This window comes from Henckelia pumila, chromosome 2 (assembly GCF_033568475.1).
Source record: "Henckelia pumila isolate YLH828 chromosome 2, ASM3356847v2, whole genome shotgun sequence".
In the NCBI taxonomy this organism is placed as follows: domain Eukaryota; kingdom Viridiplantae; phylum Streptophyta; class Magnoliopsida; order Lamiales; family Gesneriaceae; genus Henckelia; species Henckelia pumila.
This window is the reverse complement of record NC_133121.1, coordinates 62,103,493-62,130,876: the sequence shown is the minus strand read 5'-3', so window position 1 is coordinate 62,130,876 and position 27,384 is coordinate 62,103,493. Positions and strand designations below refer to the sequence as shown.

The 27,384-nt window shown below is 39.1% G+C and overlaps 3 protein-coding genes across 10 annotated transcripts; 1 reads left to right on the top strand and 2 right to left on the bottom strand.

Annotated features, from left to right (window-relative positions):
• Nucleotides 1-1,419: 1,419 nt before the first annotated feature.
• LOC140881485 (protein LURP-one-related 12-like) lies at nt 1,420-2,475 on the bottom strand. The gene is made up of 2 exons (XM_073286833.1): nt 2,148-2,475; nt 1,420-2,076 (listed from the first exon to the last, which is right to left on the bottom strand). The coding sequence occupies exons 1-2, from the start codon at nt 2,364-2,366 to the stop codon at nt 1,651-1,653; spliced, it is 645 nt and encodes a 214-aa protein (XP_073142934.1). The 5' UTR covers nt 2,367-2,475; the 3' UTR covers nt 1,420-1,650.
• Nucleotides 2,364-26,059, top strand: LOC140881486 (uncharacterized). Of its 8 annotated transcripts, none has more exons than XM_073286840.1 (8): nt 2,396-2,492; nt 22,780-23,294; nt 24,093-24,411; nt 24,919-24,994; nt 25,072-25,110; nt 25,228-25,308; nt 25,402-25,482; nt 25,731-26,059. In XM_073286840.1, exons 3-8 carry the CDS (start codon nt 24,104-24,106, stop codon nt 25,740-25,742), a joined length of 597 nt encoding a protein of 198 aa, XP_073142941.1. In that variant the 5' UTR covers nt 2,396-2,492; nt 22,780-23,294; nt 24,093-24,103; the 3' UTR covers nt 25,743-26,059. The 8 variants fall into 8 exon arrangements, with proteins under 8 accessions (XP_073142936.1, XP_073142941.1, XP_073142940.1 ...); XM_073286839.1 differs by having other exon boundaries at nt 24,055-24,411; XM_073286837.1 differs by having other exon boundaries at nt 23,568-24,411.
• LOC140877683 (uncharacterized) lies at nt 21,325-22,010 on the bottom strand. Its single transcript, XM_073281238.1, has 2 exons — nt 21,744-22,010; nt 21,325-21,696 (listed from the first exon to the last, which is right to left on the bottom strand). Exons 1-2 carry the CDS (start codon nt 22,008-22,010, stop codon nt 21,325-21,327), a joined length of 639 nt encoding a protein of 212 aa, XP_073137339.1.
• Nucleotides 26,060-27,384: the final 1,325 nt, after the last annotated feature.

Sequence of the window (27,384 nt, the reverse complement as noted above, 5' to 3'; positions counted from 1 at the left end):
AAGTTTGTGAAGTTTAAAGCTTGATCGTGACGTTTAATCACGCTTCGCATTTTTTATAACCTTGCTGTAAATAGAATTTTATAATAAGAGAAAATAATTTTTTTGGTCCATTAACCTGCTCGTTTTTTGTTTTGGTCCATTAATTTTTTAAAGTTTGGTTGTGGTACATTAATTATTAATTTTCGGCAATTTTGGTCCAACGAACGACGTGACACCGAAAAATGCTAACGTGACATTGAAAAATGATGATGTATCGTAAAAAATGATGAAATGTCAAGATGTCACGTCTTAAATTGGATCAAAATAACCTAAAATAAAAATTAAGTGTACCAAAACTAAACTTTGAAAACTTAATGGATCAAAACCAAAAAATAAAAAAGTTAAATGACCAAAAAATCATTTTCTCTCGTAATAACTATTACATATCCGCTTTTCGTGAAATGAAAATTATTTCCCAAATTCTTTAGAACTCAATTGCATCTCAATATAAGCTCGTTTAAATATCAAAATCTACTAGGACAATATATATAATCTAACAAAACCAAATTCTCTATCAATAAGTTCCTCAAAAATCTGATTCAAGAGGACTCTTTCCACAATTAATGAAGAGATCTTGGTGGACCAATATGAAATTGAGCACAATTTCTTTCAGTTGAGCACAATTTCAAATAGCTAGATGACCCACCTGTTTCTCTATAACCTGCCCATTAATTTGTTTGAATAATTATTGTCAAAAAAAAAAATTTGTTTGAATAATTGGCCAAGCTTGGTGTTTTAAAAACCTCTACTTAAATTATTATTTCTCATAAAAGGAAAAAAAAAAAAAAAAGAAATCAACATTTCCCCAGTATTTTTTATTTGTGATCCTGAATTTCAATTAATTCTATTTCGCCTCTTCCTCCAAACTTATTGTGGATCGAATCTTCCATACATGCAATATATGCGAAATTAATTCAATTACATATATTTGAATAATATCTTTAATTCCAGTGATTATTTCATTATATATCATGTATTTAGTATGATGTTTATTTTTTCCTTTAAAAAATAAATTCATATCATTTTCAAAGAAATTCAACCACGATCATTAATATCATATTACATTTCACTTTAACCCTTCTTATGATTTATTAAAAAAAAAAAACTATTCAATTTTATTTCATTCAAATATCATACACATCATAGTCAAAAAAGACATATATATATATATACACACACACATATAAAAATCATATTTTATTATGGTCATAAAAACATATATATATATATATATATATATATATATATATAGAGTTCTTTTATGGTGCCCAACTCTATATGCCCAACTCCATGCCCACCATGTACAATATGTGATAAGTCACTCATCAATTGTGTTGTCAACTCACATATTGTACATGGTGGGCATGGAGTTGGGCATATGAGTTGGGCATCATAAAAGAACTCTATATATATAATCAAATCTAGCATACTTTTAATTCAGTCCATACCTTCTATTACATGAAATCCATATCCATATCCATAATAATTAAAAATATAAAGACAAGCGGATCATATTTATTTTTGAATGCCATGTTTATTTAAAACACACGTTTTCAGAAATAGTACTACTATCTTAAAAAATTACTTGAAAAAAAAAAAAAGAAAAGAAAACTATGGAGAAATAATAATGGGGTCCACACCAACCCTACTACTACTACTGCCATTATTCTCACCAACCTCATCATCGTCGTCGTCACCGTGAATCCGATCAAGCACCAAAACCAGAGCCATAGCGAAGGCTCCATCGAAGCCAGGCTTCAGCGAAAGCAAGAAAACGTCTTTTCCAAGAATCACATTCGTGGTGGCGTCCACCTTGCGGCTTATCTCCGCCACCGCTTCGTTCTCCTCGTTCAAGATTCTGCAGCTCCGGCACCCGAAGGAGCCCTCTACATGGTACTCCACGCTCCCAACGCTGTAAACCTCCACCTCCACGCTGGATCTGCCGATTATGGATGATCTACGTACGCTGAAGAGCGGCTTTTGCCCTTCGCTTCTCTCCCCGACGAACCCTTCCCATCTCTGATGCAGACTCGGCCACTGTCATGAATCCCATCAGAAATCACTGGCTACTTGTCAAATAAATAATATAAAATCTAAAAAATCACGACCTTTCTGCGGACTGTGAAGAGGCATCTACCGTCGGCCTCCATGAGAACGAGTTCGCCTGATTCAGCAGCGTCGGGGCCGTAGGAATCCACACGGAAGACGAGTTGGCCTTTGGAATCATAAGCACTGAATCCGTCTCCAGAGAAGAAATGAGAGGTTTTGAGCACTGTGAGGTGGGTTTCTTCCTCATACACATACCCACCTTCTTCCAATATCGTCATTATATTATTGATTACGGAGGGAGGGAGGCTGATGATATTTGGGTGGCTCCTACTTATTTGTGAACAAATGGAATGTGAAAAGGAAAAATTCAGCAAGAAAATGATCTGTTTTCGGCTCCAAGTTAGGTAAAATATTCTCCAACCCAAATTTCTTAGAACTCGAGGCCAAGGACTTAGATGTCTTTTCATGCTTCTATTATCATAATTTACTTCTAATTACCTATTAAACTTAATGAATATATATTGGAATATATTTACGCAAGATTTTATGTTATATCGCGGGTTTTTTTGTATTCAATAATTTAAGATTTTTTGAAAAGAATAATTCAACATGTTATTAGTCAATAAATTATTTTTGTATTAATTTTTTTTATGATATAAGAATTGATGCACATGTATCATCAATCGCTTAAAAACAGATTTGTTTATCCATTTATGATTTTATAATATATTATTAAGTTGTTCAGAAATCTTAAATTATCGATATTTTATCTTTTTTCTCTATTTTAATTTATTTTTTGGATTTAGAACATGTAATTCGTTTTTTGTTTTTGTTTTTTTGGAAAAACTTGAATTCTTGTTCTTTTCTTGTTTTGTATCTTTATTTTTATTTTAACTTGTGTTTGAAATTATTTTTTTAGTGAAACTGTGATTTTTGAAGGTTGCGTAAATATGTCTATTATTCTTGGTCAGAGTTTATTAACTTTCACAAATTTTTAAAATTTTATTAATGAAAAGCTGAGAAGTACTTCCTATACTTACTAAAACTGGGTACGGGCTACTACATTCTCCCCCATTTAAGATATTTCGTCCTCGAAATCAGATCTTAAGTACTGAATGTAAAACAAGGTGCAGAAACATGCTTTTATTCAAATTGCAAAATTTACAGAGTTTACAACTGAATACAATTCGAAAATGAAATCAAAATAACTCAGGATGTTCTGTGCGCATCCTGCTTTCGAGCTCCCAAGTGACTTCTTCAGTGCCTCGGCACTGCCACTGAACTAATACCAGGGGAATGACTTTATTCCGCAAGACATTATCCTTATGGTCCAAGATACGAATAGGTCTCTCAATATAAGAAAAATTCTTATCCACCTGAACCTCAGACCGCTGCAGAATATGAGACGGATCTGCCACATACCGACGCAACAGAGATACGTGGAACACGTTGTGAATACTGGACAGATACGGTGGCAAAGCCAGACGATAAGCCAAATCGCCAATGCTCTTCAAGATCTCAAACGGACCGATAAATCTGGGAAACAACTTCCCTTAAGGCCAAATCTGAGAATCCTGCGGAAAGGTGACACCATCAGAAACACTTTCTCCCCAACATCAAACTGCAGAGGCCTACGCTTAGTGTTAGCGTAGCTGGCCTGACGATCCTGTGCAGTCTTAATCCGTTTCTTGATCTGATCAACAACATCTACTGTCTGCTGGATAAACTTCGGTCCCTCAGCCTGTCTCTCCCCCACTTATTCCCAGAAGAGTGGAGTACGACAACGTCGCCCGTATAACTCCTCAAAAGGTGCCATCTCAATGCTAGTATGATAGCTTTGTTGTACGCGAACTAGATCAATGGCAAATGATCCTGCCAGGCTGTACCAAAGTCCATATTGCAAGCTCGAAGCATATCCTCCAAAGTAAGGATAGTGCGTTCTGACTGACCATCTGACTCCGGATGATAGGCAGTACTCAAGCTGAGAGTAGTGCCCATCGCACGCTGAACACTCCCCCAGAACCTAGAAGTGAACCTGGGGTCTCGATCGCTGACAATTTTCACAGGCACTCCATGAAGTCGAACGATCTCCTGAACATACAAACGGGCCATACGATCCATGGTGTACTCTCGGCTATAGGCAATGAAATGCGCTGACTTGGTGAGTCGGTCCACCACAACCCAGATAGCATCACAATTCCTCGAGGACATCGGCAAATGGGTCACAAAATCCATCGTGATAAAATCCCATTTCCACTCCGGAATAGGCAGACTGTGAAGCAAACCTCCAGGTCGTCGGTGCTCTGCCTTGACCTGATGACACACCAAACATCTCGAAACATACTGATACACGCTCCGTTTCATCCCCTTCCACCAAAACCGAGTACGTAGATCCGTGTACATCTTGTTGCTCCCCGGATGAATACTTAACTTGGTGCGATGTGCCTGAGACAAGATCTCCTCTCGCAACTCTTCATCCTGCGGAATCACAAGTCTACCAGACAAACACAGAAAACCATCTGACTGATAGTGAAATCGAACGTACTACCCTCGTTGGCTAGACGAGCCAAATGCTGGGTCTTTGAATCCGACATCTGAGCATCTCGAATTCGCGAATACAAAGCTGGCTCGGATAATATCGCAAACATCTGGATACTCTGCATACCTTTCTTTTGCTTGAAGGTATACCCTGAAGAACAACAATCACCGATCGCACTAGACATAGAATAAGTCTGAAGTGCGGACAGTCGCACCTTGCGACTCAAGGCATCAGCAGTGAGATTAGTAGCTCCCGGATGGTACTTAATCTCGCAATCATAGTCCTTAAGCAAATCCATCCAACGCCTCAACCTCATGTTCAACTCCGTCTGAGTGAACAAATACTTGAGACTCTTGTGCTCGGTGAAGATCTCAAATTTCTCACCATACAGATAATGACGTCAGATCTTCAAAGCGAACACAATGGCTGCCAACTCCAAATCATGAACTGGATAATTGTCTTTGTGCAACTTCAACTGTCTAGAAGCGTATGCGATCACATGCCCATTCTGAGTCAGGACACAACCTAACCCTTGAAGAAAGGCATCCGTGTACACCACATACCCTCCAGATCCTGACGGTAATGCCAACACCGGCGCAGAAGTCAACCACCGTTGAAGCTCACAAAAATTCTCCTCGCACTCGGAGGACCACTCGAAATCGACACCCTTGCGGGTAAGGTGCGTCAACGGTCGAGCTAGCTGAGAGAAGTTTAGAATGAAACGACGATCATAACCTGCTAGACCCAGAAAACTACGGATCTCAGCGACCGTCGTTGGACGCGACCAATTAAGCACAACTTCAATCTTGCTCGGATCAACAGAAATCTCATCCCTGGATATGATATGGCCAAGAAAAACCACTCGATTCATCCAGAACTCACACTTGCTCAGTTTGGCGTACAACTGCTCATCCCGAAGAGTCTGCAGTACCACTCGCAAGTGAGAAACATGCTCTTTCACATTACGCAAATACACTAAGATGTCGTCAATGAAGACCACGACAAACTTGTCTAAATACTCCCTGAAGACACGGTTCATCAGATCCATAAATATAGCCGGCGCATTAGTCAATCCAAATGGCATCACTAGAAACTCATAATGCCCATAGGGAGTACGGAATGCAGTCTTGGCTATGTCATGATCTCGGACTCTCATCGGATGATACCCAGATCTCAAGTCAACCTTGGAGTAAACTGAAGTACCCTGCAGCTGATCAAACAAGTTATCAATACGAGGCAAAGGATACTTGTTCTTCACGGTAACTCGATTCAGCTGACGGTAGTCAATGCACAACCGCATAGACTCATCCTTCTTCTTCACAAAGAGAACATGAGCTCCCCAAAGAGATACACTAGGACGAATGTACCCCTTATCCAAAAGATCCTGTAACTGATTCTTCAACTTTTGCATCTCTGACGGAGCCAGACGATACGGTGCTCGAGAAATAGGCGAAGTACCCGACATCAACTCTATGCCAAACTCGACTTCCCTAGCAGGAGGAAAAATCGGAATCTCATCTGAAAATACATCTGGGAATTCATCCACAACAGGAATGCTCTATATCCCAATGCTCTCAGCGGACAAATCAACTGCATACATAAGGTAGCCTTCCCCGCCAGACTCTAGAGCTCGACAGGCTCTCAAAGCTGATACTAAAGGCATCGGGGGTGGCGCTCCCTCACCATAGAAAAACCAGCTATCACTCCCATCCGGATGAAAGCGTACTAATCTCTGATAGCAGTCCACTGAAGCTCGATAGGTAGTCAGCATGTCTATCCGCAGAATACAATCAAAGTCATCCATCGCAAGAACCATGAGATTCGCTATCAAAATGTTCCCTTCAAACTCTAAATGGAAACCCATTACTAGACTCTTAGCCAAAGCAGATTGACCCGTCGGAGTAGAAACAGAAATTACTACGTCATGGTAAGTTATGCCTCTTAAGAAAACGTGCAAAAATGAAGGAATGAGATGCACCAGTGTCAATAAGTACGATAGCAGGTATACCATAAAGTAGAAATGTATATGCGATGACCTTCTCATTCTCCTCCACAGCCTGATCATGCCTCAAGGCGAACACCTGGCTAAAAGCCCGCGGTCTCAAATGAGAACTCCCAACAGGCTGTCCATGCGACCTCTGCTGAACAGTGGTCTGAGAACCCGATCCTGAACCAAAACCAGAACCGCCTCCCCCAGACAATGGACAATCCCTCCGGAGTGTTGGAAAACTGGCGGTCAGATCAATCACGATTGATACCCGGTGCAGCGGAAGTTTAAAATTTTGTTATGGAACAATTCCATAGTGTGGGTATCAACCATTCAACGATTAAATTATAAGTGTGTAAAATTCAAATAACAATTAGTTAAATTTTACCTTCAATCTCGAAGCGAGATTATTGGACACCAACAGAATTAATCTGCTCTTGTTGTCTCTCCCTGGAACCGATGAACTCCTTCAATCAGGTCCACGAATGGGGTTTAAATCCCTCTGATAGATTGCACTAGAAAATCTATCAGAAGTTTTCTGCGAAGAGATTAAACGAATCTGATTCGTTATTTCAGACTGCGATTCAAAATCACAGACCGGAAATTTCTCTGACAGAGCAAAGGGGGGGCGGCCGAATTGTGAGAGAGAGAGGAGGCTAGGGTTCGAAATTTTGCTCTCAAAATTATGACCTATTGTGTGTAATTTCTGTACTGCAATAACTTATTTATAATGCAGGCCACTAACACCTTAGGGCCCATTAGTCATAAGTTGAGGCCCGACAAGCACTGCCCGCATGTTCAGAAATTAATATAAAATTCATCGTGACTCCGATTGATAAACCGATTTTACCAATGTGCACAGAAACCATTTCTGCACATTTTAAAGTCAAGATAAATTTTCCTGAATCCGAATTCAGTGGTTTCCAAAAATGTCCATCCCTATGTCATTTTAGGAAATCCTACTCCCTTACTCTTATTTAAGAAGTCCAACTCCTTAGTTCATTAAATTTAACTCTTTAAATTTAACTATCTCAACGGGGATTAAAACTCCATTACACTGTGTGACCCTCAATGGTTCAGGGATACAGCTAGCCGTGGGCTCACAACTCCTTGTGACTCGGAACAACACTTTCCGACTTGCCCAACGAATCATGGTAAAGCGCCTAGCAACATCGCCCCATGATTCCCTAGGTATCACTGATAGTGCCTACAAGAACCAGTAGATTTTGGTTAGCGTACAGTACGGTCCCTTCATCCATATATCCCGATCGAATCAACAACCATTGGTATATCGAGAGTCGCTCAAGATTCGATAACTATGCAATACATCTTGAAGATCAAATTAGTGACATCGCATGTGCTACTAAGAAACCATTTCTTAAATCACATCAAGTACTCTGGCCAGAGATTTGTCACACTAATATCTCCTCAGATCGCATAGGATATCCACACTCGCAAGTATGTGGTGAATCCTTGACAACAATGCATCGACTCCTATATGTGTCGTAACTGTACCCAATCTCGACACCTGATGACCCCCATAGAGTCGATAAACGAGTCAAAGCACAGCACTAGCATATAGAGTCTCCATGATGTTTCAAGTCGTAAGGACTAATGGTGTACAACCAAAACCGCGGACTTTATCCACTCGATAAGTGATAACCACTTGGAAAGTCCGGATAGGGTAGTTCGATTATTCATCCTATGAATATCCATTTGCATGCTTCGAACATCTCTATGTTCCCTACCAATGAAACGTGGTACTCCGCATCGCAAATGCTAGTCTCAAACTCGAGCGATCCTTATCCTTATTATCGGACGGCTCAATCGACTAGGAACAGTTTAGAATATACAGTGACTATAAGATGTATTTCATGATAGACATCTCCATGTTCTACCACATCTTACATACACTATGGTATGTTCAAGGTCTTTATCAAAACAACAATAGTATATCACAATATAACAATATGAAGTAATATAAAGTCATTGCCATTAATAAAAGTGTAAATTACATTAAACAAAAGATTATTTTTACAAAGAGTCATCAAAGCCCATAGCCACAAGTTGGCTCACTGGGCACCTACTCTTTCAATCTCCCACTTGCCCTATAGCCAACTAGTCATACTACGTAGACCCATTGCTTCGCGATGTTTGTCAAACAATGGTCCTGGCAAGGGCTTAGTAAGCGGATCAGCGATATTGTCTGCAGAGGCCACTCGTTCGACAGTGATGTCTCCTCTTTCCACAATCTCCCGGATGATGTGGTATTTCCTCAATACGTGTTTGGATCTTTGATGAGACCTTGGTTCCTTTGCTTGAGCAACGGCACCCGTGTTGTCACAGTACACCGGGACTGGACCAACAAATTCAGGAATGACGCCCAACTCTTGGACGAAATTCCTCATCCAAACGGCCTCTTTAGCAGCAGCTGATGCTGCAATGTATTCAGCCTCAGTGGTGGAATCCGCTGTGGTGTCTTGCTTGGAACTTTTCCAAGAGACAGCACCGCCATTGAGCATGAATACAAATCCAGAGGTTGACTTCGAGTCATCCACGTCACTTTGGAAGCTAGAGTCGGTATAGCCTTCCAATTTGAGTTCTCGTCCTCCATAGACCATTAACATATTCTTAGTCCTTCGTAAGTACTTAAGAATGTCCTTCACGGCTTTCCAATGCATTTGACCAGGATTAGACTGATATCTGCTCGTGACACTCAGAGCAAATGCTACATCCGGTCTGGTAGATATCATCCCATACATGATACTACCTATAGCTGACGCATATGGTACATGTGTCATATTCTCTATCTCTGCATCAGTCTTGGGACACATAGACTTGGATAGAGAAACTCCATGACACATGGGTAGATGTCCTCTCTTGGACCCATCCATTGAAAACCGTTTCAATATGGTGTCGATGTAGGTTGATTGGGTGAGTCCTATCATTCTCTTAGATCTATCTCTATAGATCTGTATCCCAAGAATGTAGGATGCCTCACCCAAATCCTTCATCGAGAATCTACCTGATAACCATATCTTTGTTGACTGCAACATCCCTACGTCATTCCCAATGAGTAGGATGTCATCAACATAAAGTACTAAGAATGTCACCGCATCCTTAACTACTTTCTTGTACACGCACGGTTCCTCCGGGTTCTTGATGAAACCAAAATCTTTTATTGTTTCATCAAATTTCTGGTTCCAACTTCTTGATGCTTGTTTTAGACCATAAATTGATCTCTGAAGCTTGCATACCTTATGCTCGCTTCCCATGGATGTGAACCCCTCAGGCTGCTTCATATAGATTTCTTCCTTAATGTCTCCATTAAGAAAAGCAGTCTTCACATCCATTTGCCATATCTCATAGTCATACCATGCAGCTATGGCAATAAGGATTCTTATGGACTTGAACATAGCAACTGGTGAAAAGGTTTCATCATAGTCAACTCCTTGCCTTTGAGTATAACCTTTCGCCACCAATCGCGCCTTGTAGGTCAATACCTTACCATCAGGCCCAAGCTTTCTCTTGTAGATCCATTTACACCCTATTGGAACAATTCCATCAGGAGGATCTACTAAAGACCAAACTTGGTTTGTATGCATTGAATCCAATTCAGACTGCATAGCTTCAAGCCATAAATTTGAATCCGCATCAGAAATTGCTTCCTTGAAGTTTCTTGGATCACATCCAATGTCGGGTTCATCTTGATCCCCTTCAAGAAGAAGACCATATCGAACAGGAGGTCTAGAAGTCCTCTCGGATCTTCTAGGTTCAGGCGTGTCCAGCAATGGTTCCTGAGGTGTAGGATCGTTATTTTGTATTTCGGGTTCTTCTCGAACTTCTTCGAGTTCCATCATCTCGCCTTTCTTATCCAATAAGAACTCCTTCTCCAAGAAGGTGGCATTTCTAGAAACAAACACCTTTGTTTCAGCAGGATAATAGAAATAATATCCGATTGAATTCTTCGGATACCCTACAAAATAACATAAGCTGGATCGACTATCCAACTTATCTCCCACTGTCCGCTTCACGTAAGCAGGACATCCCCAAATCCTCAAGTACGAATACTTAGGAGCTTTGCCATTCCATAACTCGTATGGTGTTTTGTCCACTGCTTTAGTGTGGACGTTGTTCAACAACAATACCGCCGTTTCAAGCGCATAGCCCCAAAACGAAGGTGGAAGCTCAGTGAAGCTCATCATGGATCGAACCATGTCCAACAAAGTTCGATTACGACGCTCCGATACACCATTCAGCTGTGGTGTCATAGGAGGAGTCCACTGAGAGAGAATCCCATTCTCTTTCAGATAGTCCAAAAACTCGGTACTCAAGTATTCTCCACCTCGATCCGATCGAAGTGCTTTAATACTTTTACCTAGCTTGTTTTCTACTTCAGCCTTGAATTCTTTGAACTTTTCAAATGCTTCAGACTTATATTTCATCAAATATAAATACCCATACCTTGAATAATAATCAGTAAAGGTAATGAAGTAGGTGTGGCCATGTTGAGTCCCAACTCTAAATGGACCACAAACATCTGTATGGATCAAATCCAACAGATTTTGACTACGCTCAGGTTTCCCCTTAAAAGGAGATTTAGTCATTTTCCCTTTTAGGCAGGATTCACAAGTAGGTAGAGAGTTAATATCAGACATATCAAACATGCCCTCTCCCACTAGCTTGTTCATCCTCCTTGAGGAAATATGACCTAGTCTAGCGTGCCAAAGGTTTGCCGGGTTTTGACTATCGATTTTCCTTTTGTTTGTTGTCGCCGGTTTATCAATATAATTTATTGGAACGTCTTTTAGTTTTAAGTTGTATAGATCGTTTTCAAGTTGTCCATTTCCAATCAAACATTCATTCTTGTAAATATTGCAAATCCCATTCACAAAATTGCAAGAATAACCATCTCTATCAAGCATAGAAATAGAAATAATGTTTTTAATTAAATCTGGAACAAATAAAACATCTCTTAATAATAACTTAAAACCGTTCTGCAAAATTAAACAAACGTCTCCTACGGCTGTAGCTTCAACTCTGGAACCATTCCCGAGCCTCAGCTGGGTCTCACCCATTCTAAGCCTCCGACTTCTTGTCATCACCTGCAAATCATTGCAAATGTGAGATCCACATCCGGTATCCAATACCCAAGAAGTAGTGTTAAGCAAAACGTTAATTTCAATATAGAACATACCCTTTGCAGTTCGCAACTGATCTAGATATTCCTTGCAGTTACGCTTCCAATGTCCCGGCTTCTTGCAGTAATGGCAAACATCCTTGGATTTTCCATTGTTTGAAGCCTTTGTCTTTTGCTTCTTCTCGGGCTCGACTTTCTTGGGTGGGGCAGAACGTTTCTTGCCCTTCATACTTGGCCCCTTCTTAGCAGAAGATGAGGAGCCCACCAAGAAAACGGGCTTATCCTTCTTAAGTGTGGATTCATATGTAACGAGCATATTGACCATCTCTTCAAGGGTGGCCTCTATCTTGTTCATATTAAAATTTATCACAAATCCATCAAATGAAGAAGGAAGAGACAGAAGCAGTAAATCCACATTGAGTTCATGCTCCAACACCAAATCAAGGGTCGCCAACTTTTGTATGAGCCAAATCATTCGTACCCCATGATCACGGACCGAAGTCCCTTCACGCATGCGGCACGTCATCAACTCCTTAACAGTTGCGAACCTTTCAGCCCTCGATTGAGCCCCAAAAAGTTCCTTGAGTTGCGCGTGAATGTCAGCAGCATTCACCGTGTCCTCAAATCGCCTCTGGAGTTCATCAGACATCGAGGCTTGCATATAGCATTTGGTCTTGATGTCATGGTCCCATCATGCATCAAGCTTGGCCAATTCCTCCGGACTTACATCAGCTGGTGCTTCCTTCGGAGGTGCTTTCTCTAACACGTAGAGCATTTTCTCCGAAGTTAAGACAATCTTCAACTTCCGGAACCATTCCGTATAGTTGGCGCCAGTCAACTTGTTTTGTTCGAGGATCGAGAATAAAGGATTACGCGAATTCATCGTATGAAATACTGAAAAGAAAAACAGACATATATCAATGATTGTTTAACAATTTACTAAGACATAAAATAGGCGAAATTTAATTTTATGAATCTCACTCCCACTATTTTAACGATTTCACCACCCTCTAGTGAAAACGGGAAACTTTTTCCTTAGTGAGAACATGGAGTCCAATTGACAAACTTATGATCCCGAATAATATCAGCCAACCATAATTCTCAAAAGGTAGAGCCCAATTGCTTCCAAAGCAACCCCCATGTATTTACCTCATGTCCAATAAGGGCCCAATAATATGACGCCGTTTAAAGTGACATGTCAAGATGACCCATCAATATTAAGTTGTGATGGACGGTCGCCATGTGGATCCCCCAATAATATGAGCCGATCCCATGGGAGTTCCACCCAACTTACAACATGTGTCGATCCAATGTACAGCTTTCCGACGGACGGGCCCCCCCAATAATATGAGCCGGACCGTATCCGCGGGTAGCATCACATACATTGACCGTTGATGGAAGGTAGGAACATTTAAACAAATTTAAATTTCCTTTATTTATCTTGATATCAATTTTAAATCATATTTAAAATGAGGAATTTTTAATTATAAAATATTTGTCTCATCATATTCAATTTATTGCATGCTTGCCGGATTCACGCAATTATGTCTAAACATGCATACAATCATAATATCATATATTATATAGGATGATCGATTCCATTTCTAATTGACCCGTGGTTGCCAATCACGGGTCTTAGTCCAATCCTAGGTAATATGCAGTATGCAATGCAATCCTATTACATGTGCTTCCAATTTACATTTCTTCAGTCTTTATTGTCTGCTGGGCCCACCATCTTCAAATCTTGATCTCCCACTAAATCTAATGTATTTACAATAAATAACAATGACAAGCAGGGGATACATTTTTAGGGGTGGGAACGGGCCATAAACCAAGCCCACTTTTATTACATATGACATTCATATCGGGCCATAAACCAGGCCCATTAATAAAACCAACAACAATAAAACAAAATGTAAATTCCTAACATACACCTACAAAATTGGTCATGGCAATCGATCATCCTTATCCAATAACATTTAATTCAAAATTAATTTATTGGATAACATGCAGTGGCAATTCAAATTTAAACAAGATAAAATCATATTTTATATATAAAATCATATTTTACACATAAAATCATATTTTATCTCTATATCAAATAAAATCATATTTTATCTATAAAATCCAATTTTACAGATAAAATCATATTTTACTTAATATATTATAAGATCATATCTTATCATCAATTGTACCAAAAATAATTGATTTCAAAATTCAATTTAAGGATAAAATATTAAAATTTTCCAAAAATTCACATTTATCCAAAAATCAATTTTAAAATTTACGGACTCGAACAATTCGATCCGAAATCTCGTGAACCAATCAAAAACAATTTTTGACCGGACCAAAAATAAAATTTTAACACATTAAAATTAATTTTAAATAAAATATAATTTTTCCCGCGGGCCGCCCGGGACACTCCCGGGCCGGCCCGCACCCGGGGCGCGGGCCGGGGCAGCCCGGCTGCCCCCTTAGGGCAGCGCCGAGCGCCGCCCTGCGCTGCGCCAGGGCAGCGCACTGGGCGGCGCCGTGCGCCGCCCGGGGCAGCAACAATTGCTGCCCCACCGGGCAGCGATCCAATCGCTGCCCGGGTTTTGCCCCGAAATTTTTTTTTTTTATTTAAAAATATTTATTTTGTTTCAAAAACCGAGACTCAAAAATTTTGTACAATCGATTAATTTAATCGTTTGATCTGAGCAACCTGGCTCTGATACCACTGTTGGAAAACTGGCGGTCAGATCAATCACGATTGATACCCGGTGCAGCGGAAGTTTAAAATTTTGTTATGGAACAATTCCATAGTGTGGGTATCAACCATTCAACGATTAAATTATAAGTGTGTAAAATTCAAATAACAATTAGTTAAATTTTACCTTCAATCTCGAAGCGAGATTATTGGACACCAACAGAATTAATCTGCTCTTGTTGTCTCTCCCTGGAACCGATGAACTCCTTCAATCAGGTCCACGAATGGGGTTTAAATCCCTCTGATAGATTGCACTAAAAAATCTATCAGAAGTTTTCTGCGAAGAGATTAAACGAATCTGATTCGTTATTTCAGACTGCGATTCAAAATCACAGACCGGAAATTTCTCTGACAGAGCAAAGGGGGGGCGGCCGAATTGTGAGAGAGAGAGGAGGCTAGGGTTCGAAATTTTGCTCTCAAAATTATGACCTATTGTGTGTAATTTCTGTACTGCAATAACTTATTTATAATGCAGGCCACTAACACCTTAGGGCCCATTAGTCATAAGTTGAGGCCCGACAAGCACTGCCCGCATGTTCAGAAATTAATATAAAATTCATCGTGACTCCGATTGATAAACCGATTTTACCAATGTGCACAGAAACCATTTCTGCACATTTTAAAGTCAAGATAAATTTTCCTGAATCCGAATTCAGTGGTTTCCAAAAATGTCCATCCCTATGTCATTTTAGGAAATCCTACTCCCTTACTCTTATTTAAGAAGTCCAACTCCTTAGTTCATTAAATTTAACTCTTTAAATTTAACTATCTCAACGGGGATTAAAACTCCATTACACTGTGTGACCCTCAATGGTTCAGGGATACAGCTAGCCGTGGGCTCACAACTCCTTGTGACTCGGAACAACACTTTTCGACTTGCCCAACGAATCATGGTAAAGCGCCTAGCAACATCGCCCCATGATTCCCTAGGTATCACTGATAGTGCCTACAAGAACCAGTAGATTTTGGTTAGCGTACAGTACGGTCCCTTCATCCATATATCCCGATCGAATCAACAACCATTGGTATATCGAGAGTCGCTCAAGATTCGATAACTATGCAATACATCTTGAAGATCAAATTAGTGACATCGCATGTGCTACTAAGAAACCATTTCTTAAATCACATCAAGTACTCTGGCCAGAGATTTGTCACACTAATATCTCCTCAGATCGCATAGGATATCCACACTCGCAAGTATGTGGTGAATCCTTGACAACAATGCATCGACTCCTATATGTGTCGTAACTGTACCCAATCTCGACACCTGATGACCCCCATAGAGTCGGTAAACGAGTCAAAGCACAGCACTAGCATATAGAGTCTCCATGATGTTTCAAGTCGTAAGGACTAATGGTGTACAACCAAAACCGCGGACTTTATCCACTCGATAAGTGATAACCACTTGGAAAGTCCGGATAGGGTAGTTCGATTATTCATCCTATGAATATCTATTTGCATGCTTCGAACATCTCTATGTTCCCTACCAATGAAACGTGGTACTCCGCATCGCAAATGCTAGTCTCAAACTCGAGCGATCCTTATCCTTATTATCGGACGGCTCAATCGACTAGGAACAGTTTAGAATATACAGTGACTATAAGATGTATTTCATGATAGACATCTCCATGTTCTACCACATCTTACATACACTATGGTATGTTCAAGGTCTTTATCAAAACAACAATAGTATATCACAATATAACAATATGAAGTAATATAAAGTCATTGCCATTAATAAAAGTGTAAATTACATTAAACAAAAGATTGTTTTTACAAAGAGTCATCAAAGCCCATAGCCACAAGTTGGCTCACTGGGCACCTACTCTTTCACGGAGATGACCAACCTCTCCACATCGAAAACAAGCTCCAGAAGCTTTGCGGCATCGGTCGATCGGATGGTTCTTCCCACAATGATCACACTTGTCCTTCTTCCCAAAACGGACAACACCAGCAGAACCAGAGGAAGAAGAAGTAGATCCGGACTTCTTGAAAGTCTGAGCACGGGGACCCAAAGAAGTCGCAGGCCTAGACTGAGAGAAAGACTTGTTCCGCCGAATGCTATCCTTCGCCTGGTGACAACGGCTCACCAAACCCTCGTAGGTCATGTCATCACCAAACGCCACACGGTCATGAATATCAGGATTAAGGCCCTGAAGGAACAGATTATACTTCATCTTAGAGCTGTCGGCAATCTCAGGGCAATAAGACAACAGATCAAAGAACTTCTGCTGATACTCGTCAATAGACATGGCTCCCTGCCGTAGACTCAGCAGCTCTCCCTCCTTCGACTGACGGAGTGCAGGAGGAAAATACAGCTTCTGAAAAGCTGTGCGGACTTCGGCCCAGGTGGCCACTCCTCTCGCCGTAACAAAGGGTGCAGAAGTAAACCTCCACCACCTACGGGCTCGCCCATCCAGAAGGTAAACCAGTGTCTCCATCTCCTGCTCCTTAGTGCAGTGGAAAGTCTGGAAAGTCGTCTCCATGCGGTCTAACCAGTTTTCCGCATCCTCTGGAGACTCGCCTCCAACCAAGGGCTTAGGACCCATCTGCAGGAATCGATGCACACTGAAACGATCCTCATCACGACGACGATGATGGCGTTCCCGATGACGCTCCCGGTCGGCATCGCCCCAACGTCCACCAATACTGTCGTGACTACTCTGATCATCACGATCCGCCATCTACAAAAATTACCTCACGGTTATCTTATGCAGAATCTACATTCCCAAGAATACTATGCATGCTCTGATACCATAAATGTAGTGACCCTTACCGAGATCACCTACTAAATAGAACTTAGGAATGCAATTAACTTAATCAAACAGTAAATCAGAATTAAACTGCGGAAACCATAAACAATATAAAATACTTCAATCCCAAGGCAAGGAATCTGCAAATACCCAAATAGTTATACAACCAGATCGAACGTTGTATCAATGCAATACAACAGAAATAAAAACCTAGACAAAGCTCCAGCTGACTAACCACTGCCTAGCCCCTCTTGGATCCAGCCGCCTCGTCCAATCGCAAACTTGCCCCAAGGAATAGGGTATCCAGAAACACAGAGTACGAGACGTGTGCATAAAACGCTCAGCACGAGAGTATGAGTATACATGCATGCAAGTGTACCGTTTACTGATTGGAGGTCAAGAATCAGATAACAAAGACAGACCGGGCCCTGGTATGTAGCACGATGTGCCGTCGCTTCAGGAGGTGGCTCACATACCGAAATATCAATGGATATGCGGGACCCAAATCAATGGAAGTCCATCCACTAACAGGATAGGGTAAACCCTACTAACAGACATCTCAATAGAGATAACTCAAGATGTAAATGTATGCAGCATAAAATCATGGCATATAAATCATGCAGTCACATAATACATGCATACTCAGTCAGGATATCTCGAACAGTACTTTCGTACCTCAAATACTAGGCGCGCTCTACCAGCTCTAGGTCTACGCCTATAATCCGCACTACACTGCCAAATGATACTAATATCATTAAAGAGCTCTAAAAGCCTTAACTAGGCTATTGCATACTCCTAAATATTTTTAGAAAGCAAAAGCTATACCTTCGTCCGTCGTTAGCCCTTTGCTGTCGATTGCCTCAAAACTAGGCCACAGCTCTGCTACGACGCCTGGATCGCTATGTCACTTCCGGATTCCCAATAAGACGCCTAGAATTTCCTAGATCTGAGTTAGAAGGCTAAGGAATCGAGAGAGAAGAGGTGGATGGTGTGCTTTGAAATGAATCTCGGCACCTCTATTTATAGACCACGAACGTTCCTCAACGTTGCGTCCGTTCTGCCTGACGAACGTTGCGTCAGTTCACCATCGTTGCTTCCGATGGTGCCAATGTTACATCAAGTACGTAAGCAGTGACGCATTTCTGATGGCATGAACGTTGCATCCGTTCCTAGAACATTGCTTCCGTTCTGCCTGACCCTCCGGACCATTTCTGATCATTCTGGGTCTAATCCCGGGCTCCGTTAATCCATTAGAAGTCTTCTTAATCATGTTTATCGGTTTAATTAGCAATTACTTACTAAAACTGGGTACGGGCTACTACACTTTTTCAGAAGGTCAGTAAGAGGTGCTGCCACAGAGGCATATCCTATCACAAACTTTCGATAATATCCTGTCAATCCCAAGAATCCATGAAAGGATTTAAGTGTGGTGGGAGGGGGCCAATCCTGGATAGCAATCATCTTTAGGGGGTCAGGTTGCACCCCTTGAGCAGAAACAACATGGTCCAAATAGTCAATAGAATTTTTTCCAAAAAAACACTTGGATCGTTTGGTAAAATAAGATTTGTGTTGGAGGCATTTCAAAACTATGGCTAAATGATCAAGGTGAAGCTCCCAATTCTGGCTAAAGATTAAGATATCTTCAAAAAAGACGATAACAAATTTTCGAAGGTAAGGTTTAAAAAGGTTGTTCATGGACGCTTGAAAGGTATAGGGAGAATTTGTAAGCCCAAAGGGCAGGACTATGAGCTCATAGTGACCCTCATGAGTTCTAAAAGTTGTTTTAGGAATATCATGTCGGTAAATACGAATTTGGTGATATCTCCCTCGTAGATCAATTTTTGAAAAAATAGTAGCCCTATGGAGTTCATCTAATAATTCATCAAAAGTTGGAATATGAAATTTATCCTTAACAGTGACATGGTTTAAGGCTCGATAATTGATACAAAAGCGCCAAGTACCATCCTTTTTTTTACTAAGGTACCGTTTGGTAGCCTTTATAATTAATCTATTTATAATTTATCTTATTCAATCTCACGTTTTTTTCGTCATATTATTTATCCATCTATTAACATGCAACAGTAAGCTTATTTGGCTGACAAAATTCAATTAGAACAAAAATTTATGGGGAAAGTTACTCAAAAAAAACTTAAAAATATATGTGTCATAAATAATATTTAGGTATGCCAAAAAATCAATTCAAGCTTACATGTTTATACTTCTTAACTTCTAACTCTCTTTAAAAATAGATGTGGGTTTAACATATGTGAAACACATGTATTGACTCCATGACAAAATAAATTTGGAATTTCAAGTTCAAACTCATGTGACCAATCCAAATTTATTTTCTTTCTTTTCATGTCTTGGTAGCTCCTACTCTAAAGAGACCTTCCATTGGGTCTTTTAGGTAGCTTTTTCCAAACATGCATCAATAATTTTATTAAACTTCCTCTTCCACTTGTAGGTTGGTAGCTCACACTCTAAGAAAACCTTCCATTGGGTTTGTTAGGTAGCTTTTTCCAACCATTTTTTTTATCCAATTCACTTCTACTTCCAAATCACATCATTTTTTTTTCAAAAAAAATTGAGAATTGGCCAAGATTAATTCTTGAGTCACAATAAATTCACATAATTTATCATTGTCAAGGACGATCATTCACAATTTCCAAAAAAATGTATTCACCACACAATCTAACTCAATTCAAGTCAAAATTTAATTTTCTAAACTTGTAAGCTCAAACATTTAAAATACAAACAATTTAATCTCAAAAGTGTATGGCACATATATTTGAAATTTTTTTTCTAAGTAATTCACACCCACAGAAATCAAGTGCCTTCATGAATATGTCATAATTTTGTTTTACTGTCGCAACAGGCTCTAGAACAACCTTTTCTCAGAAATTTTTTTTTCAGCAGGACATGCTTTTAAGGATGAGCAAGCAATAAAATCATTCAAATCAGATTTTTTAACCCAAATTTTCTTAACCAAGTTTTGAGTTTTATCAATTTTAGTTCTAGGATACGATCTACACATTCTATGAATGAATGACATGATTTTTCTTCTCTTCAAATCTCTAATATACTCAAAACATTTGGGTCTTATGTGACCAGGTTTTTCACAATAGTGACATATGGGGACGAATTTAAATGACTTACCTCTATGCCCTTGATGTTGGTTCATCTTTGAATCTTTCACAAATCTTGTATCTGAATTTGAGTTGTTGCCTTGGTACCCTAATCCAACTCGATCACCATAGTTCCTCTGCACAGATAAAACATGATCAAGATTAGTCGTTCCAACATTAAGCAATTTAATACATTCTTGCAGGAGATTGAGTTAATGTAAGGCATTTGTTAATTTTCTTTCACTCTCTGCAGCACTCAATTCAAGTTCATGTGCACGTCTTTTCCATTCTTCTTTCTTACATTCAAGTAATTCTGATTTTTCGGTCAGCTCCAAATTCTTTTTACACACAATCTTCCGCATACTGTACATTTTTGAATATGAATCCAATATTTCCTTTTCTTCAAATTCTTTGTCACTGTCTTCATCATCATTCGAGTCAGCTTCAGTTTCAGAATCAAAAATTTCTGCCTTTGTTTTACTGCATGTCGCGACATCAAGTAAGACAGGTCCAGGACATTGTGTTTCCAGCAATTCTTTTCCTGACAGATTGGTGTGAGCAGTCAAGGCAACATGATTGTTCACGTGTTCCTCGGTATCTTCTTGACTTTCCTCTGAGTCATCATCACTCCAAGTGGAGTTCATCGCTTTATTCTTCCTTTTAAGAGTGTTTGCACATTCTGCTTGAATGTGTCCAAAACCTCCGCAAGCCCTGCACTGTATTCCTTTGAATTTGTTGTTCTCTTTAGCAGTACCGATCTCTTCCTTATTTTTCCTGAAATTTCGAAAATTGTGAGATTTGTTAGCACTAGAATAATTCAAAGTTTTACCCTTGTTTTTCATTCTTTTCAAAAATTTGGAAAAAAATTTTTTGTAAGCAAAGTAAGAGATTCAACCAGGTCATTGTCATTTTCTAACACATCACTTCCCTCAAAGTTTTGAGTTTATGCTTTTAAGGTGATCCCTTTGTATTTTCTCTTTTGCTTGAATTTCATCTCGAAGGTGAGCAGTGATCCCGTAAGTTCATCAAGTCGCATGCCATCTATATCTTTGGCTTCCTCAATAGCTGCAACTTTTATATCAAATCTTTTTGGAAGTGATCGTAGTGTTTTTTGAACAAGTTTTGCTTCCGAGTACTTTTCGTCCAAGGCAAAGGCCTTATTTGTAATATCACACAACTTTGTATTGAAATCGTTGATTGTTTCATCCTCCTCCATCTTCAGATCTTCGAACTTGGTGGCAAGAATTTGCAACTTTGAAACTTTAACAGCAGCGGTGCCTTCATAAGCTGTTTTCAAAATATTCCAAGAGCATCCCTAGCACATTCACAAGTAGATATTTGTTTAAACTGATTTAAATTTACCGCAATAAAAATAGCATTAAGAGCTTTTGCATTTGCGACTCCCAATCGCTCTTCCTCGGTGGTCCATTTGTCTTCTTTCTTCGGTGTGGTTTCTTTTCCTTCACTGTTTTTGTCCATCGGAGGCTTCCATCCAGTCACAATCGATCTCCAGGCCTTTTCAATGATGGATTTAACGAATGCTCTCATCCTGGATTTCCAGTATGGATAGTTAGTACCGTCCAGGAGTGGAGGCCTTATCATTGATCCACCTTCTCTTCCAAAATCCATATCTGTAACAAAAACACAGAATACAAAAATCGGAATCTCACTATTTAGTAAATGAAGTGAACCTCTCTGGTACCAATTGAAACCCGTGTTTTTAATTTGCAGTTTATGTGTCTTTTAAATTAGCATTATTTCTAGGATATGTAAGCAGCGGAATAGAAAATAAAGACACAGGATTTTAACGTAGTTCGGTCAAAAGACCTACATCTACGGGACCACGCCCAGATATCAAATAATCCACTAAAATTGAATATGTTACAATCATGTAAGGGCTTATTCAATAAAAAAAAGACTCCCTCTTTTTATGACGCCTCTATGACGAACACTCACTACAACAAATTTGATGTACAACAACGTCTAAACGACAACGGTTTTGTGAAAAAACCGTTGCCTCATTAGCTTTCACAACGGATTTATTAAATTCCGTTGTCTTTGCCTTATTTTGTTAAAGAAACGACAACAGATTATGACCTACGACAACGGATTTTAAAATCCGTTGTCTATTAGCGCTTTTTTATGGCCTACGACAACGGATATTAAAATTCGTTGTCGATGGGCGTTTTTTTTATGGTCATACGACAATAGATTATGGCCTACGACAACGGATTTTAAAATTCGTTGTCTATTAGCGCTTTTTTTATATGGCCTACGACAACGGATTTTAAAATCCGTTGTCTTTGAGCGCGTTTTTTATGACCTATGACAACGGATTCTACAAAACCGTTGTATTATTATTTTATATATTAATAAAATTAATTTTTTTTAAATATAGAAACACATTTTCTTTCTCTTGCGATCTCTCGTTTCTCTCCTCAACGCTTTCTCCTGATCGCTCTCGCCATCAATTACCAAACCCTAGCCACCATAGCACTCTAGCGGACTTCAGATCGAGAGTTGCAGAAGAAGGATTGATGATGGAAGACTTCTCTTCTCCGCTTCTCTCTCACTCTTACTTTTCACCTTTTTTGTCTTTGTTTTTTGGTTCCTTTTTCGATGTTTTCCCCGTTTACTGTGTAGAAATCAATCGATTTTGTTGGAGTTGGATGGGGAATGGAGCAGTTTGGGGATGAACTGATCATACAAAGCTTCAAAATCCCATGGCTGATATGGATCCATCTTCTTGTCACAGTTCTTCTCGTTATTCTCCTCTTTTTTGGGTTCATTGTGTTCAGGTCAGATGATGATATCAGCCTGGCTTCCGCCACAGCTGCTTTGCCGTCTACATACTCCGCCGCTGCTGTCTCGGCCCATCTCAGTAAACCCAGTTCTTCCAATAGGAAATCCAAGGTTAGGTGGTTTTCTTTATTTAGTTTTTACTCTTTTTAAGTCTAGTAATGCACAAGCTTTGTTGTTTTCTATTTTTCGCTCATTTTTCTTTGGTTGAAAATTTCTATCGGTGTATTCTTTTTCATTTCCTTTATAAATCCTTGTAAAACATTCGAGCATTGTGAGGTCAATATTTGTATTCTTGATTTGTAGTGAAAGGAAATATGTTACTTGATGATAGGTTTTCTTGCTGATTATGCCGTCTTTAGCAATGTAAATGATTGTGATTGTCAGATCCTACGAAATTGATAAATTATCTCGAAAAAGAAAATGAATGATGAAGTGAATTTGGGCTTTGCTTTCGTCGATGGTCAGCTCAGCGCAAGGGATGACTCGAGAAAGTGTATAATTAGGTCACATTGTAGACTGGATTAAGGTGTATGTCATGCAGCAAATGAAAATCGTTTCGAGTGGGCTACGGTGGTCCGAGGTTGTGATAGAAATTTGCTCCCCAAGTAATTACTGAGGGAATTATATGCTCAAGGTTCATCCTACCTATAGTTCTAGGCTTTTGTGTTTAAGCTCTCCACTTATCTATATGGACTAACATGGAGTCAAAATCTTGAATTAAATTTTTGCAGTCTATTGTTTATACTTCATGGATTTTTCTGAGAAAAATTACAAAATTTCAAGAAGTTTATTTGAAGCTACTTCGAGAGAGCAAACACTTTTGGCTGGTTATTGATGTATCGAGGATCTAACTTTTGGCTGGTTATTGAAGCTCCTCTCTCATTTATATATAATAATCAAACGACCCAGATTCTGAGGACATGAGTGAGTGCACAGACTTGCCCGCGACAAAAATAAGGAAGAAACGAGAAGTAAGGAGCGGCAGAGAAAGAAGCAGCGACGCCGCCACATTGGGAGACATAGGGACCGCAATCTCGAAGAGCGCTTTGATGATGGCTGAGGCGATGCAGTCACGGGAGGAAGCAGACGGAAGAAGACACAGAGAAGTATTGGGTTTGCATGAAAGGAGACTGCAAATCGAGGAATCGAAGGCGGATATCAAAAGACAAGGCATAAGTAATCTGGTGGACGCAACAAGCTCGCAGATTCTATTCAAGCTCTGCTTCGGGTAACAAAAATCAAGAAAGCGGAGCCACCCATTCTTAATTGATTATTATTATTATTATTATTATTATTATGAAAATTAACCCCTATAACTGAAGGAAGGATTATTATTATATTATTATTATTGATTCTTAAACTTTGATATTACATTTAATTATCATTGGTTGATTTTAATGTAGACGCATTTATATATATGATATGATGATATGATTGAATTATTAATTAATAAAAATGTGTTGAAATATGTTCTGCCTTAGCTAGAGTAGAACACATATAATGTTATTCTACAAAAGTCGTGAGTAGTGCTTAATTGGCAAAGATTTGAGAACAACAATCTAGATACGAGCTTAAAGAATGGAAGCAAAGTTCCTTGAGTTTGGTTTCCTTAACTTCCGAAGAGTTGGAGTAGTCCATTGCAATCCTTGGACGTATCTATCTTTACGGCATTTTATTTCTATCATATCTATGTTCATTGTTTCTGTATATTTTGACTGTTATACTTGATTGTCAGATTTGTGTTCCCTGCATTGGGTTTTTTCTTTAGCTATGATATTGGTGCTACCTCCGGAGCTACCATCTCATTGCAGGTAACATTCCTACTTGATGTCCTGGATCTCCATTGGAGCTTTGATAATTCTTGCTGTCATTTTATATCTCATTGCAGGTAACATTCAACCTTTCAGCAGTTCAACTTGGTTTAGTGGTTAGCTTCAATTTTTATTGCATGTCCCTTTCTATTTCTTCAGTTGTTGTTTAGGAGGGATTCGATTATTTTGGCGGTTTCCTGATAAAATTTTGTTTGTTTACTTTTCAATTTAAGTTGGTGAAACAACACTTAGGATATTTCCCAATGGTCCAGTTATTAGCCAGAGTCAGTCCAATCACTAGAACTGATTTGAAGGTAATGACAGTTGGACCTTTTTTTTTTTTTTTGTTTCTCCTGCAATTGAAATTTTTTGTCGCTCTTGAATTCTAAACAATTTATTTATGCTAGGTTGATTTGATTGTTACCCCTGAGTTTGTCTGGAAGGATCGGTTTCATGGTATTGTCCAGCGCTGGTGGATTTTAGTGGAGGTACGCATTTGCTAATTTATCCCTAGGTTTTAAGGAGTTAACATTCTTTTCTCTTTAGAAGGTAAATTGCTTGATGAAATCTGCCAACTATGACATATGAAAGCAAATAATGAGTGACAAGGACAACTTAAATATTGATCTCTTTATGAATATTGGCATTTGTTGATCTCTTTAATTCTATGCCAAGTAGCTGCTCTGAAGTCTAAATGTGCATGCCATCATCTAGTGGTTCCTATTGTTTTACTTAGGTAATAAAATGAGCCAGTCATATTCACCGAGAGCTTGCTGTTGCCAAGAAAAAGCTAAAGGAGATCAGGGCTTTGTTCCACAACTTCTCTTACCGCAGTCACATTGCAGTGATGAATCAAAGATCGAAGAGTAGTTGATGTGAGCTGCAGCTAATTACACCATCAAGGATGCAAAGCGTTGGACCACCCTGCCGATATTTTTTTTAGTGTGCATTGGATTAGAATTTTAATTTTGAGTGATTTGTAATACTAAAAAATTGTATATTAAATTTTATTTATGAAATTTTAAATTTTGGTTTATTTATAATATTTTTATTTTTTTTGTTTTTTATATAGAAAAAGACAACGGATTTTATCTGTTGTCGTAAGGGGTCTAAAAAATTGTTGTAATTGATGGTGTTGTCAAAACTGCGCCCCTACGACAACAGATTTTATCCGTTGTCGTTTCTCTCAAAGACAACGAATTTGTACCTACTACAACGGATTTTATCCGTTGTCGTAGAGACACAGTTTTGACAACACCATCAGTTACAACGGTTTTATATCCCCTACGACAACGGATAAAATCCGTTGTCTTTTTGCGTTTTTCTTGTAGTGACTTTCAGCAGATCCACTTGGCGAGCACCACTCGTCTTTGGTTCCACTCTCTTCGAACTCCCTTCGATGCGGCTGATTGTTCTCTCCCGAGAACTTCACCTTCCTCTCCCGAGGAATGTATCAAAGTCTTCAATTGTGAGCATGTATCACGATAAAACTTGAACCCTCAACACATAATGTATTTTCGTGATATTTTTCTCAACTTGTCTCATTGGATGTCGGGACAATTAGTAGAACACAATGTGTTTTCTTCTCCAGAATAAGTCCCGTGATCTACTGCAGTATTTCTCATAATAATATAGGAGTTTAAGCCCTTGAGATATCACAAACACGAAATCTAAGCAATTTTATCAATTATCAACATATCATTATCATATATGGAGTTTAAAGATTTTTCCAACGAATCTAGACATGTTCTCAATATTTATTTATTAGCCTGATCAAATCTTCATTAAGATCTGAAATATGATAGTCAAAACAAACCTTATCAAATATAAAGATATAAAAGATCAAATATCATAGAATATCCATATGTCAAAATAATCAAAACAAGCCTATTAAAATTACACTTAACAAAATGTTTAATTACATTGGCATTGTATTGCACGCCTGGGCTTTGCTAGGCAGAGTGGTGTAACTTTGGTATTATGTGGTGTGCGCAATATTTTAAAAACAAAATAGGCAGTATATATTATAATACTAATGAATTTAGTGTTCATAGAAATCATAACCATAATCATTATGCTTCTTGGTTTGTTCTCCCGTGCTTATTTTCACTGGCCAGCAATTATCCACTCAAAAACAAGTACTACTACACTGACCACTTTTGGCTTTGGAAATCCAAATGTTGGGAATTAACATGGCTTTAACATTTTATAAATTCCTAATGACTCTTAAACTAATAAGTAATCTGATGATTCGTGCGCAACAGAAAGTTGAGTTTACTTCTTTTTTAAAATTGAAATATTGGACGAGTTGCTCGTGATAATATAACATGCATCGCACACATAAATGAATATTATATTATTTCTAAAATTGGGTACAGAAATTTTTTCTA